At 34.4% G+C, this 14,910-nt stretch overlaps 1 protein-coding gene across 2 annotated transcripts in view; it reads left to right on the forward strand.

Annotated features, from left to right (window-relative positions):
- The window catches only part of TTC21B (tetratricopeptide repeat domain 21B), a 36,488-nt gene that overhangs the window by 15,451 nt on the left and 6,127 nt on the right, over positions 1 to 14,910 (forward strand). For both annotated transcript variants that reach the window (XM_048061337.2, XM_048061338.2), the window contains exons 14-25: positions 420 to 644; positions 1,394 to 1,632; positions 1,917 to 1,989; positions 2,997 to 3,107; positions 4,580 to 4,718; positions 6,541 to 6,647; positions 8,851 to 9,039; positions 9,784 to 9,894; positions 10,958 to 11,039; positions 11,727 to 11,877; positions 12,404 to 12,565; positions 12,980 to 13,175. In XM_048061337.2, coding sequence (XP_047917294.2) covers positions 420 to 644; positions 1,394 to 1,632; positions 1,917 to 1,989; positions 2,997 to 3,107; positions 4,580 to 4,718; positions 6,541 to 6,647; positions 8,851 to 9,039; positions 9,784 to 9,894; positions 10,958 to 11,039; positions 11,727 to 11,877; positions 12,404 to 12,565; positions 12,980 to 13,175 — 1,785 coding nt within the window. The remainder of the gene's footprint in view (positions 1 to 419; positions 645 to 1,393; positions 1,633 to 1,916; positions 1,990 to 2,996; positions 3,108 to 4,579; positions 4,719 to 6,540; positions 6,648 to 8,850; positions 9,040 to 9,783; positions 9,895 to 10,957; positions 11,040 to 11,726; positions 11,878 to 12,403; positions 12,566 to 12,979; positions 13,176 to 14,910) is intronic.

Raw genomic sequence — 14,910 nt, forward strand, 5'->3', positions numbered from 1 at the left:
TCATGTGAAGTCTGTTTTAAGAAGGTAGAGATTTGGCAGGCACAACTTATGCCAAATAATAATTCTATACTTTTTTAATTGACAGCTTAATGAATCGTGTATTCTAGTGTGGGAGGTGTTCAAAATCTATTAAAATTCAGTCTAGTTTCAAATAATGGTGTCAACTTCTTTCTGTCCCAAAGTCTCATGTTATGAAATAAGTTTTTTAATTACAAAAAACCATGAAACTATCTCATTACTGTTTTGCATGTTCTTTGACAACTGTAATGTTTTATTAATACATTATTGAAGCATATATGTGGAGGAAAGAAGTAACAGAGACTAATATTTAAAAACAAACAAACTTCTTCCAGGGAGTTTGAATACCACACATAAAGTGAAATCTGGAAATTCCTTTCATTTTATAATTATTTTTTCAGGTGAGAGAACATCCTGTTTATTACTTAATTAAGGCCCAAACCCAAAAGAAGATGGGTGAATTATCAGAAGCTATTAAGACCTTACAGATGGCAAGGAATTTGCCTGGAATGAGAAAACATACAGCTTCCTCCAAGACCAAAGCAAAAAGAATTGAAATCGATGCAAGTGATCGTGTGTCTGTCTTCCTAGAATTAGTAGAAGCACATTGTTTGAATGGAGAACTGGTAAGATCATAAATATACCCCAGAACGAGTTTCCTTTTCCCATTAGCAGAAATCTTATGCTCATTAGCTTAGCATAGAAAACCATCACTCCTGCCAGCTGGATTTGCTCTGTAAAACTTCAAAGATGTGATATCTGCCTTGACATCTTTAATATGTAAAATTGTACAGAAAAAAAAAATTGTACGTGCTCAATTCTTGCTCTGCAGAACCTGTTTAATTTTGAGGAGTGGATACTATCAATACTCACTTGCAGGCATGTAGGTTCTTGTTATGTTGTCAGAATGCTATTAGAAATATTTTTGGATCATGTCCTTACCTTTGTGTAGCAGCATATTTACTACCAGCTGCATCTGAATATGCAATAGGATCCTACGTATGTCTGAGAATATAACATAATGCATAGAATAATGTAGCTGAACGGCACCTCCAGAGGTCATCCTGCTCAAAACAGGACCAGTTACAGCACGGTGCTCAAGGTGATTTTTGGTCATATCCATGTATATATGCAACATCAATGTTACTTTCTCTACCGATTTTTTTCTGGTAATTCATATCACAAATTCACATAATAAGGGGGGTAATAACATCAAAAATCTTTTAGCAAAAGAAATGGAAACTGTGGTTTGTGTTGCTTTTTAGTTTTTTTTTTTTATATAATGGCCTCAGACTCAGACATTCATTTGCTTATGGTGTCTTTATCTTTGGATGTTCAACAAGAAATACATTAATTCTATTTGGTTTATTTGCAGCACGAAGCTGCTATAGTACTGCAAGATGCCATTAATGAATTTTCTGGAACTCCTGAGGAAGTGAGAGTTATGATTTCAAATGCAGATTTGGCAGTTGCTCAAGGAGATGTTGAACAAGCCTTGACTGTGCTCCGAAATATCACACCTGAACAGCCTTACTTTGTACAAGCTAAGATAAAAATGGCAGACACTTATCTTCACTACAGGAGAGATAAGAAGTTATATGCTGGCTGCTATAGGTAAAGTTTTGTGTTGTGTGTATATATGATTTTCCTAGGTGTATATAATGGTAGCATCATGAGCTCCTTTTTTCCCTTTTTACTAAACAAGTCAGAAAGGTGCAGTGACATAACGAATTACTGTTGTAACATTAAAACAGTAATTGGACTTCCTACTTTGGAAAGATATCTCAGTTTTTTATTTTAAAAATAAAAATAATATAATATTGTCATGCACTGTTTGTTGTTTGAATACCAATATTGACTTGTTAAATATTGAGCAAAGTTCTGTCTTCTCATTCCAGAGACCTAGTAGATAAACTTCCAAGTGCTCATACTCTGCTTCTTCTTGGTGATGCATACATGAATATTCAAGAGGTATGAGCTTGCTAGAAATGAATAAGTGATTGAGTCATTTGTTGGCTTTGGCAAGTTGAGGCAATGTAGCATGCTGACTCTTACTCATTTGTAGTTAGCAAGCAAAGCGCTTAGGGATGTAAAAAAAAAAAAAAAAAAAAAAAAAATTACTCATTACAAATGTAACTGTTCTAAATTCAAATTAAAAGCTATTGAAAAGGCATTTCTCCTAGTAATCTTTGGGTGGAAATTCAAGGAGAGAATTTTTTCTTGAAGAATAGTCACCCATCAGGTAAACAGAAATCTGAAATGAGAGCTAAATTTAATTTTGAAAAAAGTTGGTGATATTTAGCATAGTTCTGAAGCTTAGAATGTTTCTAAATAAGTTCTTACATAGAAAGCTTTTATTTAAAAGTCTTAAAGTACTGAATTCTGAAATATATATTTCCAAAATCCTTTGCTTTCTTGATGAACTGGAAATCTTATTCACTCTTTATAAACAAGCAGTGTAGTCAGGTGGACATAAAAATTTGAAGGATACAAAATTTAAATTCATATTTTGAGAGAACAGATTGGGTTAGGACATAACTAATTGGATGACTAGCTTAGGGAACTGTAGGTGATTAACAATTGTTTTCTTAATAAAGATTTACAAAGCAAAATGGAATTTGTATGCTATACAAGGTGGAGGAGAAATAGATTATCTTCTCTGATACTAAATTCACTTGTGCTTTACATTAACTTAATTAGTATATGCAGCAGCGGAGAAATCTCAGAGGAGAAAGTCTGAAATTAATTCAAACTCTTTTGTCAGATCCTTTCCATATTCAGCTTTAACATGGACATGCATATTTAAATAGGTTTTATAGTTGGAGCAATCACACAGTGACCATTCTTCTCTCAGAATTATTGTAGTTTATGAACCAGTAGTATGGGCGCTTGTTCTTAAAATTACTATCAGATTTTTTCTTCACACACGTCTCATCTCAGTCGTTGACTTCGGTGTTTTTTATCTTTCACTATTGAAGCCTGATGAAGCCATAGAAGTCTATGAGCAGGCCTTGAAGAAAAATCCAAAAGATCCAGCTTTAGCAAGCAAAATTGGAAAAGCCCTAACCAAAACTCATAACTATTCAAAGGTAATCTATAAATATTCTATCAAACTAATTAAGTGTTGAGTTCATTATTGTCAACATGTGGGCTTTGCCAGCTTTTTCTTCTACTCAACTTAAGAATAAAACAACTTTTAATTTTATAGCAATAAACAGACTTGTTACCCTGAAAGTAAGTTTGCAATGTAATATGTATCTGGCCAAAGTCACGGATATTGGCGGGTGTAAACCTGATGAATAGTAGTTCTGGTGATGTGCAGTTGGTATGGTCTTGGGCCTGCACTCAGAGCCATGGTTAGATACTTCTACATTGGCCTAGCTTTGGCTTACTGTTGGAAAACTAGAAGACCATTTTTGGAAAAGCTTGTTACGTTTTATGTTTGTAGTGTTAAGAATACTTGTTTGCGTTTGTTCAGGTCATAGTTATGATCAGTTCAGCATGATTCCTGTCTTGTGCATGATACTCCAGATCTGTGTGGAATAATCTAATGTACTGTGATTAAAGGTTGAACTAGATGATCTTAAAGGTCTTTTCCAACCTAAATGCTTCTATAATTCTGTGAATTCCTAGAGTTGTTTTGGGGGAAAAGAAACCTGTATTGTGATAGGTGTTTTATAGACTCCAATTTCTTTGTTTTGCTTTAAAGCTTGGACTACATTGTCTTTAGTATGTTTAACCCCATACAGATAACATGTCTTGTGCGTTTTAAAACATCTTTTATTTCAAAACAATAAAAGATAATAAAACACTTCAGTGTTGTTCTGGAAATGTAACATTTCAACATAATTCCAGTCTGGATTTTTTTTCTAACTAAAGCTAAGTCCCAATTCAAGACTATTTGAGTTGTACTGTGAAGTACTATTTTTAATAATTACTGAATAATAATTTTATAATAATTTTAATAATTAATCATTAAAATATTAAAATAATGATAATAATTACTAAATAAGCTGATACAGAAGATAATGTTTTTCTAGATTAAATATTTCTTTTCATTAATATTTGTCTCTTTTTATTCTCTCTTTTTAAACATAGAAGACTCCTTTCTCTTAGGTTGTTATTAGTTGGTATTTTTAAATGTCCCGTGACTTCTTACTTCATATTTTTCAGGTAGACTTGGAGAAAATTTTTGTCCTTTGTATATAGTAAAACAGAACTCTTAACTCCAGTCTAACTCGGATTATATAACTTCAGCAGTTAATGAAAATGTAATTTAATTGGCAGGGAACCAGATGAAGATAGTACGTGATAAAATGGTTTTAATGCATGTTTAGCAAAATGTGGGCTCTGGTTATTTTACTTCTCTTAATTTTTGGAAGTCCAAACCTACAACTAAATGACATCCTTTTAATGCGGTCTTTATTAGAAAATGACTTCGTTTGTCAAGGAGCAAAGAAAGTAGAGAAGGCTCTAAGCAGCGTGTGATTAAAAATCTAAGTAGTAAGGTTTTTAAGAGTTGTCTTTAAATAATTCTCAGATTTTTGTTTGTTCCTTTTAGGCAATCAGTTACTATGAGGCTGCCTTGAGAAGTGGTCAACAGAACTTCCTTTGCTATGATTTGGCTGAGCTTTTAATGAAGCTGAAGCAGTATGAAAAGGCAGAAATAGTACTTCAGCAAGCTTTAGATCATGAGCCTGGTATGAATATCCTTGATTTACAGCAAAACATACAATTACTGCTATTATTTGTAGTTCCTGTGTGTCTGCAGGGAATAAACAAGTTCTAGATCAGTGTTCTTTGGAACTGTAAAGCACAGGGAACTATTAAATGATAAATACGCCCTAAAATAAGCTTCACATTTATTTAAAGATGTTTTTGCTAAGTTTTTTTAAACTTTGAACATCTGTGATGGATAAAGAAGTCCAGGAATTACAATAGCAGAGCTCTATACAGGCAAGATTCTTACTTTTCTTTGCTAACAGAAGTTCTGATCTGAATTGATGAAGTATAGATGAGTCGTTCCTGTGCTTAGGGGATGGTTAAGTGGAAAATGGTATCCTTCAGGGCAGAGAGACACAACTGCTTGCAGATGTCTCTTAGGATCCCCTTTTATATGTCAGGAATGTGTACTCACAAAGTTAACTCACGCGTTTTTTCTTCTGCTAAAAGGCTATCAAGACATTTAGTGTGAGCTGTTGAGTACTTCTTAATGGAATCTCTTTTGCAGTGGCTTAATTATAATACTTGTTAACTTTTTTGGCTACCTGGATAGAAAAACAGAGTTAGTATTATCCTTCTGTAAGCTTTTCTTATGCCAGTAACTCTTTTCATTTTACTAATCTCTCAGGATGGTCTTTATTCTCAAAAAAAAAAAAAGGATTTAATGTTTTTTTCCTTACTTAAGCATTTGAGGATCTGACTAACTTAATCATGCTCAAAACAGTTTAATCTTTTAGTGTGAAAAGATTAAATGAGTATTAAATAGTTTGCCCCGTTTACCTTAAAATCTTCTCTTCCATCTTACAACAAAGCAAAAAGTACATAAGCTGCTATAATTTTTGTATGTCTTTGATATACTGCTTTTTTCCTTTCTGGAGAATGTGTGTATATCGTTAGCTGAGTTAACGCAACTTAATGAATAGTTTAATATCTTTGATTAGAAATGCTAAAATAGATTTTGTGAAAGAAAAATAAAATATAGGAAGTGTTAGGGAGGGAATGATCTTACATAGCTGGCTACATTCTAGTCCCTGACTTAGAAGTCTGTCACAATTACAGGACTTAGACAGTTTGCTGATAGAGCAATACACTTACACTAAAAAAAAAAAAAGGCAATAACAATAAATCCACATAGGTTTTAGTGGCTTTTATGTTTTAATATGGAACTGTGCCCGAGATGCTGCTTTGTCAATAGGTTAAAATGAACTCTAACTGGGGAGAGCTAGTCTTATTCTAATACTACCTTACATGTGTGTATTTTTAATCATTATGTGAAAGTAGCTTGCTTTTTAAATAGATATTAAAATTTTTAGTTAAAATAACTGGTTGTATTCATGTCTATCTCTTTTAGCCTAGCAAAAGAAAGGTAGTTTTGAGGGCTGACGAGAAATTTCATGAAAATCCTGTGCTTTTTTGTACACTGACACAGAATCAGTTTGGATATTTTTACTGCCTTTGATAATGCTTTATATAAGAAGTACAAAGAATGGCTGTATTTGTTGTCCACTTAAAAGCTACTCTATTTCTGAAAATGCAAATAGACTAAACAGCCATGTGTCTTGTATTCTTTTTACATCTTTAAGCATCTTGGCCTTACAATCTACAAACAGAATGGGCTTTGATGTTTACTACTCCTATTGCCTACTAACTATGCACACTGAGTCAAATCACAATCATAAATACCTAAAAGTCAAACTGTGAAGTTTTGACTTAAGTTCTTGCCTGGAATATGTAGAGAACTTCGACTTTCACAGAATTAATTCTTGAAAGAATCATGTTTGTTTAATACAATTCTTACAGTTAATGAATTGTCTTCTATGATGGAAGATGGACGTTACCAGGTTCTTCTGGCAAAAATTTACAGCAAAATGGAGAAGACTGATGAAACAATAGCTTCATTACAACAGGTAAAAGGAGAAAACCCCATGAAAGCTTGCAATATCTTCATTTTTATCCCTTGTTTCACTTCTAACTTGGTTCCTAACCATATCTTTGTGAATGAGAAAAATGGATACATGGTAGTGATAAACCGCCTGTGACTGGTGTGAAACAAAGAGCAAAAGTCATTAGAAAGTCTAAGGTTTTTGTGAGCAGTGTTGTCTGAATTTTGGATCAGGCTTCTGGGTACTACTGGAAGCCTGCATTCGTACTATGTATTCATTTGTGTGTGGAACATAGTTTTTCACACATTCTGCTAAAACTGTGGGGGCAGGTAGGTTACCTATCCTTAGCTCAGCACTGAACACCATTCATGAAACAACCTAGGATAGCTTTCAATGGCTACACGTCACTTTCTTGTAACCTTTGTGTTTTTAATAGCTCTGATAAGCTCTGGTAATTCTAGAGTTGAGTATTACCCCTCAATGAGGCTTGAAAGAGCAAAGCTGGAAGCTAGAGATGATTTAATTCACGTTGAAGATGTATTCTCACAAATCTTGAGTAAGAGGTTGAATCTCTCTCTACATTCTTCTCTTCCATTACACCTCCAGTCTGGTACAGAAACAGGAAGCCCTTGGTAGTGTCTTTTGAAAAGCAAGTAAAGTGAATTATACAGACAAATTAGATAATTGTATGTAAGTAAATAGTAATACCAGTATGATTTTACTAATCTGTTCTTAAACCCTTTTTCTTCCCTTATTTTCTTCCTTATAATGCACTCTTTCTTTCTCAAAGCTGTCATTTTTCCATTCTTCAGTAAAACTTCCCCCAAAGTAATTTAACTCTTGCTCTTTTGTTTATGTATTTGAGGCTTCTTTACCATATCGCACTTCTAGCTGCTGTTTTTTCTGCTGTTTTTATTATTGCCCTTAAAAATATCCTTTGTACCCATTTTACCCCTTTCTTCCATATTCATTTACACAAAAACACTTGTATTCTGATGGTTTCAGTAGAACTAACTGCTCAGTCTTGTTATTGCCTGTTGTTAAACAGCTTTCTTCCCTTGCATTTTCAGAGTGATGTTAGGAGTTCCTTGTGAATTCTACTGTGTTTAGATCCCCTTCCTGGTTGGGCAAAATGGTAGAGGGAAGAAGCAGTGCAGTACAGTTCTCTCCAGTTTATCAACTTTTAAATGAGCGAAGCAGCTCTTCTGAGACTTGGTTTAAATATTAAGATAGTTATAAAACTTCTTGAGCAGAAAGAGGGAGTCTCTTGTGTGGTAACTGGAGCGACTTAAGGTTGAAATCAAAGAAAATTGATCAGGTATAATCACCAAGAGGACAGAAAAGGAAATAGCTTTGCCCAATGTTCTTTTGTGACATCTGCTATTAAGAGAGCTCTGTCTCCTATTTTCTGCTACGGTTTTCTTAATCATTCTAAATGAAGAATCTCAGAAAAATAAAATATGAAGTTTGTTTGAATTTTTGCTGAGTTTTCTGTACTTAATGAGTTAAGTACATAGACTTTCTGAATTTGGGCTTTTGAAGTTTTGTTTGTATGCCATATCAGAAGCTTAATTTTAGAAAAAGACATGTAACACATGAATTGAATTCTTCTCATGTCACAAGGCAGCTTGGAGACAAAAAGTTGTTAACAGGATAACATGGAGATAGAGAAGTTGTTCTAAGCAAGGCTACAATGCTTGTGTGCAAAAGCATTGCTTTTATGCTTAATAATGCAGCTTTGTTCAATGGTGGCCTTCACCATTTTTGTGGTTACAGCTTCATTAGCAATTATAAATTGGAACATAACCATTTAAATTGGGGAAGAAGTTAATTATAAAAGCAATGCACAGACATGGGGAAAAATTAGACCAATAAAAATGTTTCATCTTAATTCAAATCAGTGTATTTGATATAAATATTCCTTAAATGTAGTATTAAATTAACATAAAATTACCACCCTAGTGTTTAACATCGTCAACAAGATGGAATCCCAATGTATTTCTTCTAAAATACTCAACTGTACGCCGATCTAAACCACTTACAAATCTTACCACTAGGTTGCTTTGCAGCGTTCTTAATATGAATTTGGGGGAGGCAAGGCATCTGAGGGAGTTGTGTGCGTGTGCATGCTTTTTAAAATGTAATTACATTATTTTAAAATAGCTTATCATATTGATTCCTTTGAAAAATGTTTACTGGTCATTTCTTATTCTTTTCCCCACACTAGGCTCGGGAATTGCAAGCCAGAATACTTAAACGGGCTCAGATAGAACAGCCAGATGTGGTTCCTGCACAGAAACAGTTAGCAGCTCAAATTTGTGCTGAGATTGCAAAGCATTGTACAGCCCAGCGAAACTATGAAAAAGCAATTAAATTTTACAAAGAAGCACTTGTTCACTGTGAAACCGATAAAAAGGTCAGTTCTCCCTCTGACAGTTTTGCATTGTTTTCATATCTAGCTATGCATTTTCATATTAACCACAGTGCAGCAGTATATTTGCAGTTGTTTTTGCTTTATAATGAAACCCTCAAAACTCTGTGTACATATTTGTGTTCTCTGCTTTGAACTTTCTCCCTTTCCTCCTAATTGCATAGGATAAAATAGTTGCATGTATTGCCAATTTCTGTCTATTTACATAAAATCCCAAATCGTGTAGTGGTTTGTATTAGTCTACATGGTGAGTCTGTCATCATGCACAAGAAGCTGTATGTGAGACTCTGTAAAGTGTTGCAGAGTAATAACAAATGCAATTAAGAAAACTGTTTCTGCTGGAATTTGTTTATATTCCAAAAGTAATCAGTGAATGTTAATGAGATATTTGCTTCTGTCAATGACATTGTAACTACTTGTATGTACATTTTTAAGAGAATTATTCTTACTGAAATATTTTAGTCTTCAGAGTAATACTATCTGAACATCTGTCTTCAGTATACCTCTGGAATATCTGTCTGAAGAAAAGTTTTATCTGTTCTGTAGGTGAGGGAATCGAAGTTAATTTAGTTATTTGACCAAGAGTCAACAGGAAACAGTGGAGAAGGCTCTGCCTTTGGAAGCGAATTGTACCTCAGGCTCCAAAATCTCTGAGGTTTAATACTCGTAGAACTGAACCAGCTTTCTTTAATCTTTGAATCACATGTGCTTATATGTTTTAATATACAGGCAATGTTGGAACTTGCACGTTTGTATCTTGCACAAGATGATACTGATGCCTGTCAACATCAGTGTTCCTTGTTGCTGAAGAACGACCAAGATAATGAAGCAGCAACGATGGTAATGTACCATTATACTAATTATGTATCGAAGTTTTTTTTGAGGTCTTTGTGTCTACAATGTGATGGATTCATAAAATGGCTACAGCATCAAATTTCAGAAACATCAAAAAAATCTATTGCAACAAAACGTTTTTTTCTGTTTGTGCTGGATACCGATTCAATATTAAGTTTCTATCAATCTTATCACTTTATCTCAATGCAAAATGCATGCTTAATAGTATCAGTGGAGAGTGGTAGTTGTAAGATTGACTATGATGTGGCTTAATTCATGATATATTAAATTATCTAATGGTCAGGGAAGAAGCTGAATTTCCAGCACATCAATATTAAAGCAAACATCTAAAAAACCTGCCAGAAGGTAAGAACTGTGAACTTAAGGTGTTTTTATGTCCTTTTTGAATCCTTTTTAATAGCATTCCTATCTAACCTTTTTTAATCAACGAAATCTCTATACATGGTCTGTATACTTTCGGCTTATAAAACAGCTGAATAGACTGAGCAGCTTTCACTTTAACACATAAGGAGCGAAATGATTTTGGAATGGGAATAACTTATTCTATCACATCAGGTAACATCTGGAATTTATTCTAGTATGGCTCAAGAATGCGGGTAAAAGCACTCTGAATACATTTTGTTCAATTTACTCTTCATTAGCTATCTCTCAGCAGAAAGAAACTGAAATGAACTCTTGACTTTATTTGCACTATGATCTTTCTTTTTCTCTAACTTGTAAGTTATTTGCTTTTCTATATGCTTAATATGAATTTCTGGGAAATAAAAATAAGGATGAAAGTATGTGAGTGAAAACAAAATATTTTTGAGAGGTATGTCAAAATGTTTTTTGTTTGTTCTTTCTACCTTAAGTGAAACATTGAGATGTGAGTCTGTACCTGCTCATTATCGTCCTGTGTCTGTGTAAGGTGTTTATTCCCCAAAGATTGAGGGGTGGGGATGGGAACCGGCACCGTACTTCTTGTGAAATTCCTGCAGCACTTTATAGTTTCAGCTCCCATTATAAAACAGAATCTGTTTTGTTTTCTCTAAATATGTCAATACTGTAGATGATGGCCGACCTCATGTTCAGGAAGCAAGACTATGAACAAGCTGTCTTTCATTTCCAGCAGCTCCTAGAACGCAAGCCAGGTGAATATTCAGTAGTGATATTTTCAATTCTTCGACACATAGTTCTAATGAGATACAGGCACAAATCTGAAAAAAAGAAAAAAAAACAAACTCATATGTTTAAAAAGAAATATGCTATTTAAAATGTAATGGATATTAAAAACAAAAACTACCACTGTGTTTTTCTATTAATTTACATTGCTGCAGTGTGATCGTTTACCTCCAGCTAAATACAACTAGTGTTATTTACTTGGAACTGTAAAGTACTTTGTGCGATTGATATTTTAAAATAAAAACACGTCTAGGATTTTATTTCTAGGTTAGTAGAAATTTTCTAGGTTAATAAAGAAAACAGCAGACAGGTATAAGGTTTTCAGTGGTTTGCAAATTATGACCAGAGATAGAGGTATTAAAATAATATAATGAATATAAAGCTTCGTAGTGGACTTTGAAAGAAGTTATAAGTACAGCAAATGTTTTTGAGTGTTCTTGAAAGTGAAGTACAGTTACACTCTTCTTTATGCAGTTTTTCTAGAAGTGTTGCAAGTATCACTTGATACCTTTTTTCTTGTATCTGTGGTTATTATGTAATATGCCTTATGTATTGCACTGTCACTTTTGTATGAAGAACAAGACAGGCTCTTCACTTCTAAATCTATTCATACAACAAATAGTTAAAATGATGTCCTGATTTATTTTTATATTTAGATAACTATGCAACCCTCTCACGTTTAATTGATCTGTTAAGAAGAGCTGGGAAGCTAGAAGAAGTCCCAAGATTTCTTTTAATGGCTGAAAAACATTCTTCCAGAACAAAGCTTGAACCAGGTTTTCACTACTGCAAAGGACTGTATCTTTGGTACTTGTGATTATAATTAAAATAAGGACAACTTGATGGTGTACTACTACGTATTTAAATTAACTTTCTTGTCATCTGTTATCATTCAGAGGTGCTTGTTATCTGTCAGAGGTGCTAATTATAGTGTGATAAATACTATAGCAGTACTTTGCTTAATTTCTTAGTTGGATTTTAGGAAAGGCTTCCTTGTCTCTTCTGAAATACTTTCCAATGAGCTCCTCTTTAAAGCAAAGCTATTTTATCTTGCATACGTCTTTCACATTTCCTGCTTGTTTAAAGGGATGTTCTTGCTGGTTCAATGATATAATACTGCTACTTTTCAAATTTTAGAATTTCTCATACTGTTTTTAGTTTGCAAAAACAAGCTTCTCTCAATAGTAGACATGCTTTTCAAAACTTGTATTATTAATGCATATAAGTATGAGATCTGTCTTCTAAATTGTTGGGATTCCTCTTGGGTTTTGGATGGGACTTGGGGCAGTAAACTTTACTTGCCTAGATTACAGTATTGTAATTTTCTGTCCAGGTATACAGGTGAACCAAATGATGCACTCCGGCATTTTAATAAAGCTCGAAAGGACAATGACTGGGGACAGAATGCAGTCTATAACATGATTGAAATTTGTTTGAACCCAGACAATGAAACTGTAGGTGGTGAAGTCTTTGAAAATCTAGATGCTGACATAAGGTAAGTGAACGAAGTATATGTTGCTTGGATTCTTCTGTCAACCCATCCAGCCTGCCTCTCAATGATGTGTCTTAATAATCTAAATTGCTAGAATTTCGGAGCTCATCTAATGTTTTGAATACCTATTAGATTGTGAGACTAATCTGAACTGTGAAATAAATCATTGTCAGACAGAAAATATTGAGGATTTTATCTGGAACATTAGCCACTTGTAGCATTAAAGGCAAGTTGTAGATAGGTTGGAACAGCCATTGTTACAGAAGAGAATCTATGTAGAATGCTTGTATAACAAAGGCATGTGTTTAGTGTGGAATCTGTACTAACTCAATTTATTTGGTGTACAAAAATGTAGTTTTAGATATGAAGGTAAATATTTAAACTTTTTTTTTACAAATACTTTATTTCTGATAATAGCAATTCAACAGAGAAGCAGGAATCCGTGCAGTTGGCTGTAAGAACAGCAGAAAATCTTCTGAAGGAACTGAAGCCTCAGACCAGTCAGGGTCACATTCAGCTGCGAATCATGGAAAATTATTGTCTCATGGCAACCAAACAAAAATCAAATGTTGAACGAGCACTGAACACTTTTACTGAAATAGTAGTGGCAGAGGTTAGTAACCTCTCTCGTTTCCTCATTCATCTCCCCTACACTTATTATGGTTAATTAGTCACATAGTTTACATTCAGAAAGTGATGTCTTACTACTACTATTTTAAGATTTCTTTCCTATGAAAGAATATTTTAAAAGAAAACAATACACAAAAAACAATATAGTGAAATAACATTTAAGAACTTCTGTACTGGATTGCAAACTTACAGCTCAATTATATGCTAATAATGCTACTTGCTAAAATGTGAGTAGGCTTTTTGGTTTGAGTTCTTGGGTTTGTTTTTAAATTTCCAGTTGGTGTAGTTTAAACATGGCAGGCAGCTTAGCACCACACAGCCACTTACTCCCCCCACAGTGGGATGGGAGAGAGAGAATTAGAAAGGTAGAAGTGTGGGAACTCATGGGTTGAAATAAAGACAGTTCACTAGGTAAAGCAAAGCTGTCCATGCAAGCAAAGCAAAAGAAAATTCACTTGCTACTTTGTCAGCAGGCGGATGTTCATCTGTTTCCAGGAAAGCAGGACCCATCATGCATAACTGCTTTTTGCAGCAACTGCTCTGCAACAGTTAAAACATCTGTGTTAGTCACCACTATTTTCATTAAAAAAAAAAAAAATCCAAATCATCTACAAGCATCTGTGAAGAAAATTAACTCGGTCACAGCCAAAAGCACGATACCAGTCTTGGCCAGCAGCTTGTCTGATGACATAAGTACATATGGTACCTTCATTCTTTAAGCAAAAACAATTCAATAGAAGTGCCTTCAAGCACTTCACGGCAACTTAGCAGAATTTAGATTCTAGGGCAAGATAATGCATGTGCATAAAATCCATTCTTATGATCTGAGTCTTCATTATTTTATAGCTACTTGTATTCCTTAACTCTAGGATTAACAAAGAATACTGTCACTTTTCAATGGTTTTTTATTTAAACAAGTACAGACACATTTAGTCTATCAAAATGCCAAGAAATATCTAAGTTGCTACTAGTCACTTACTGTATACTACTACACTGTTCCACCCACTGTGGCTGAGCTGAGTATGATGGTCCTTTTCTTCTTTGTACGGCAGTTTGGAGAATCAGTGTCACTCTGCCTCCATTACTGGCTTCCCATTCCTGCTCAGAGTTGATCATATGTTCAGTGAATATGCAGTGTTTGTCACATGGTGGCACAGTTCTGGCAGGAAGAATGCTCCAGTTGATTTAGTCTTCTCTCCAGATTTACATAAAATAGGTTTTAATCCCTTCAGAGTAAGAGAACTGAGCCAGTTCCATCTTGGGAAACTTCTAGGGAAGTACTCTTGCCTTGGCTATTACAGGGGAAAAAGTGATTACTGAATTTCATTTTGAAAGACTGTAACATGCTAGAAGGTTAAGCACTAGTGATTGTTGATACATACTAGGTGTGACTGTTGTGGGGTGTAGGGATGAGCTGATGATTATACGGAGGAAAGATTGGGGGGAGGGTGTGCATTTTTTAGCTCACTATGGCAAGCCTATTTACAGCAGCACAACCCCACAAAGACATGTAGAGGCAGAATACCAAGGGCACCCAGTAGCGAGCCAAGAATGCAAAGAGGGGGAGAGAAACTTGTAAGCTAGCTGCTAATGGAATCATGTGTTCAGGATATGAAACCCATTCTAGGAAGGGCAAGACTTTAAAAGTCATGCTTCTTATTTTTTGCTTGAGGCTCTTGCACAGAATGGTGGCTTTTAAGAACCTTGTTTACTGAGTA

Source organism: Anser cygnoides, chromosome 6 (genome assembly GCF_040182565.1).
Source record: "Anser cygnoides isolate HZ-2024a breed goose chromosome 6, Taihu_goose_T2T_genome, whole genome shotgun sequence".
NCBI classification, from domain to species: Eukaryota; Metazoa; Chordata; class Aves; order Anseriformes; family Anatidae; genus Anser; species Anser cygnoides.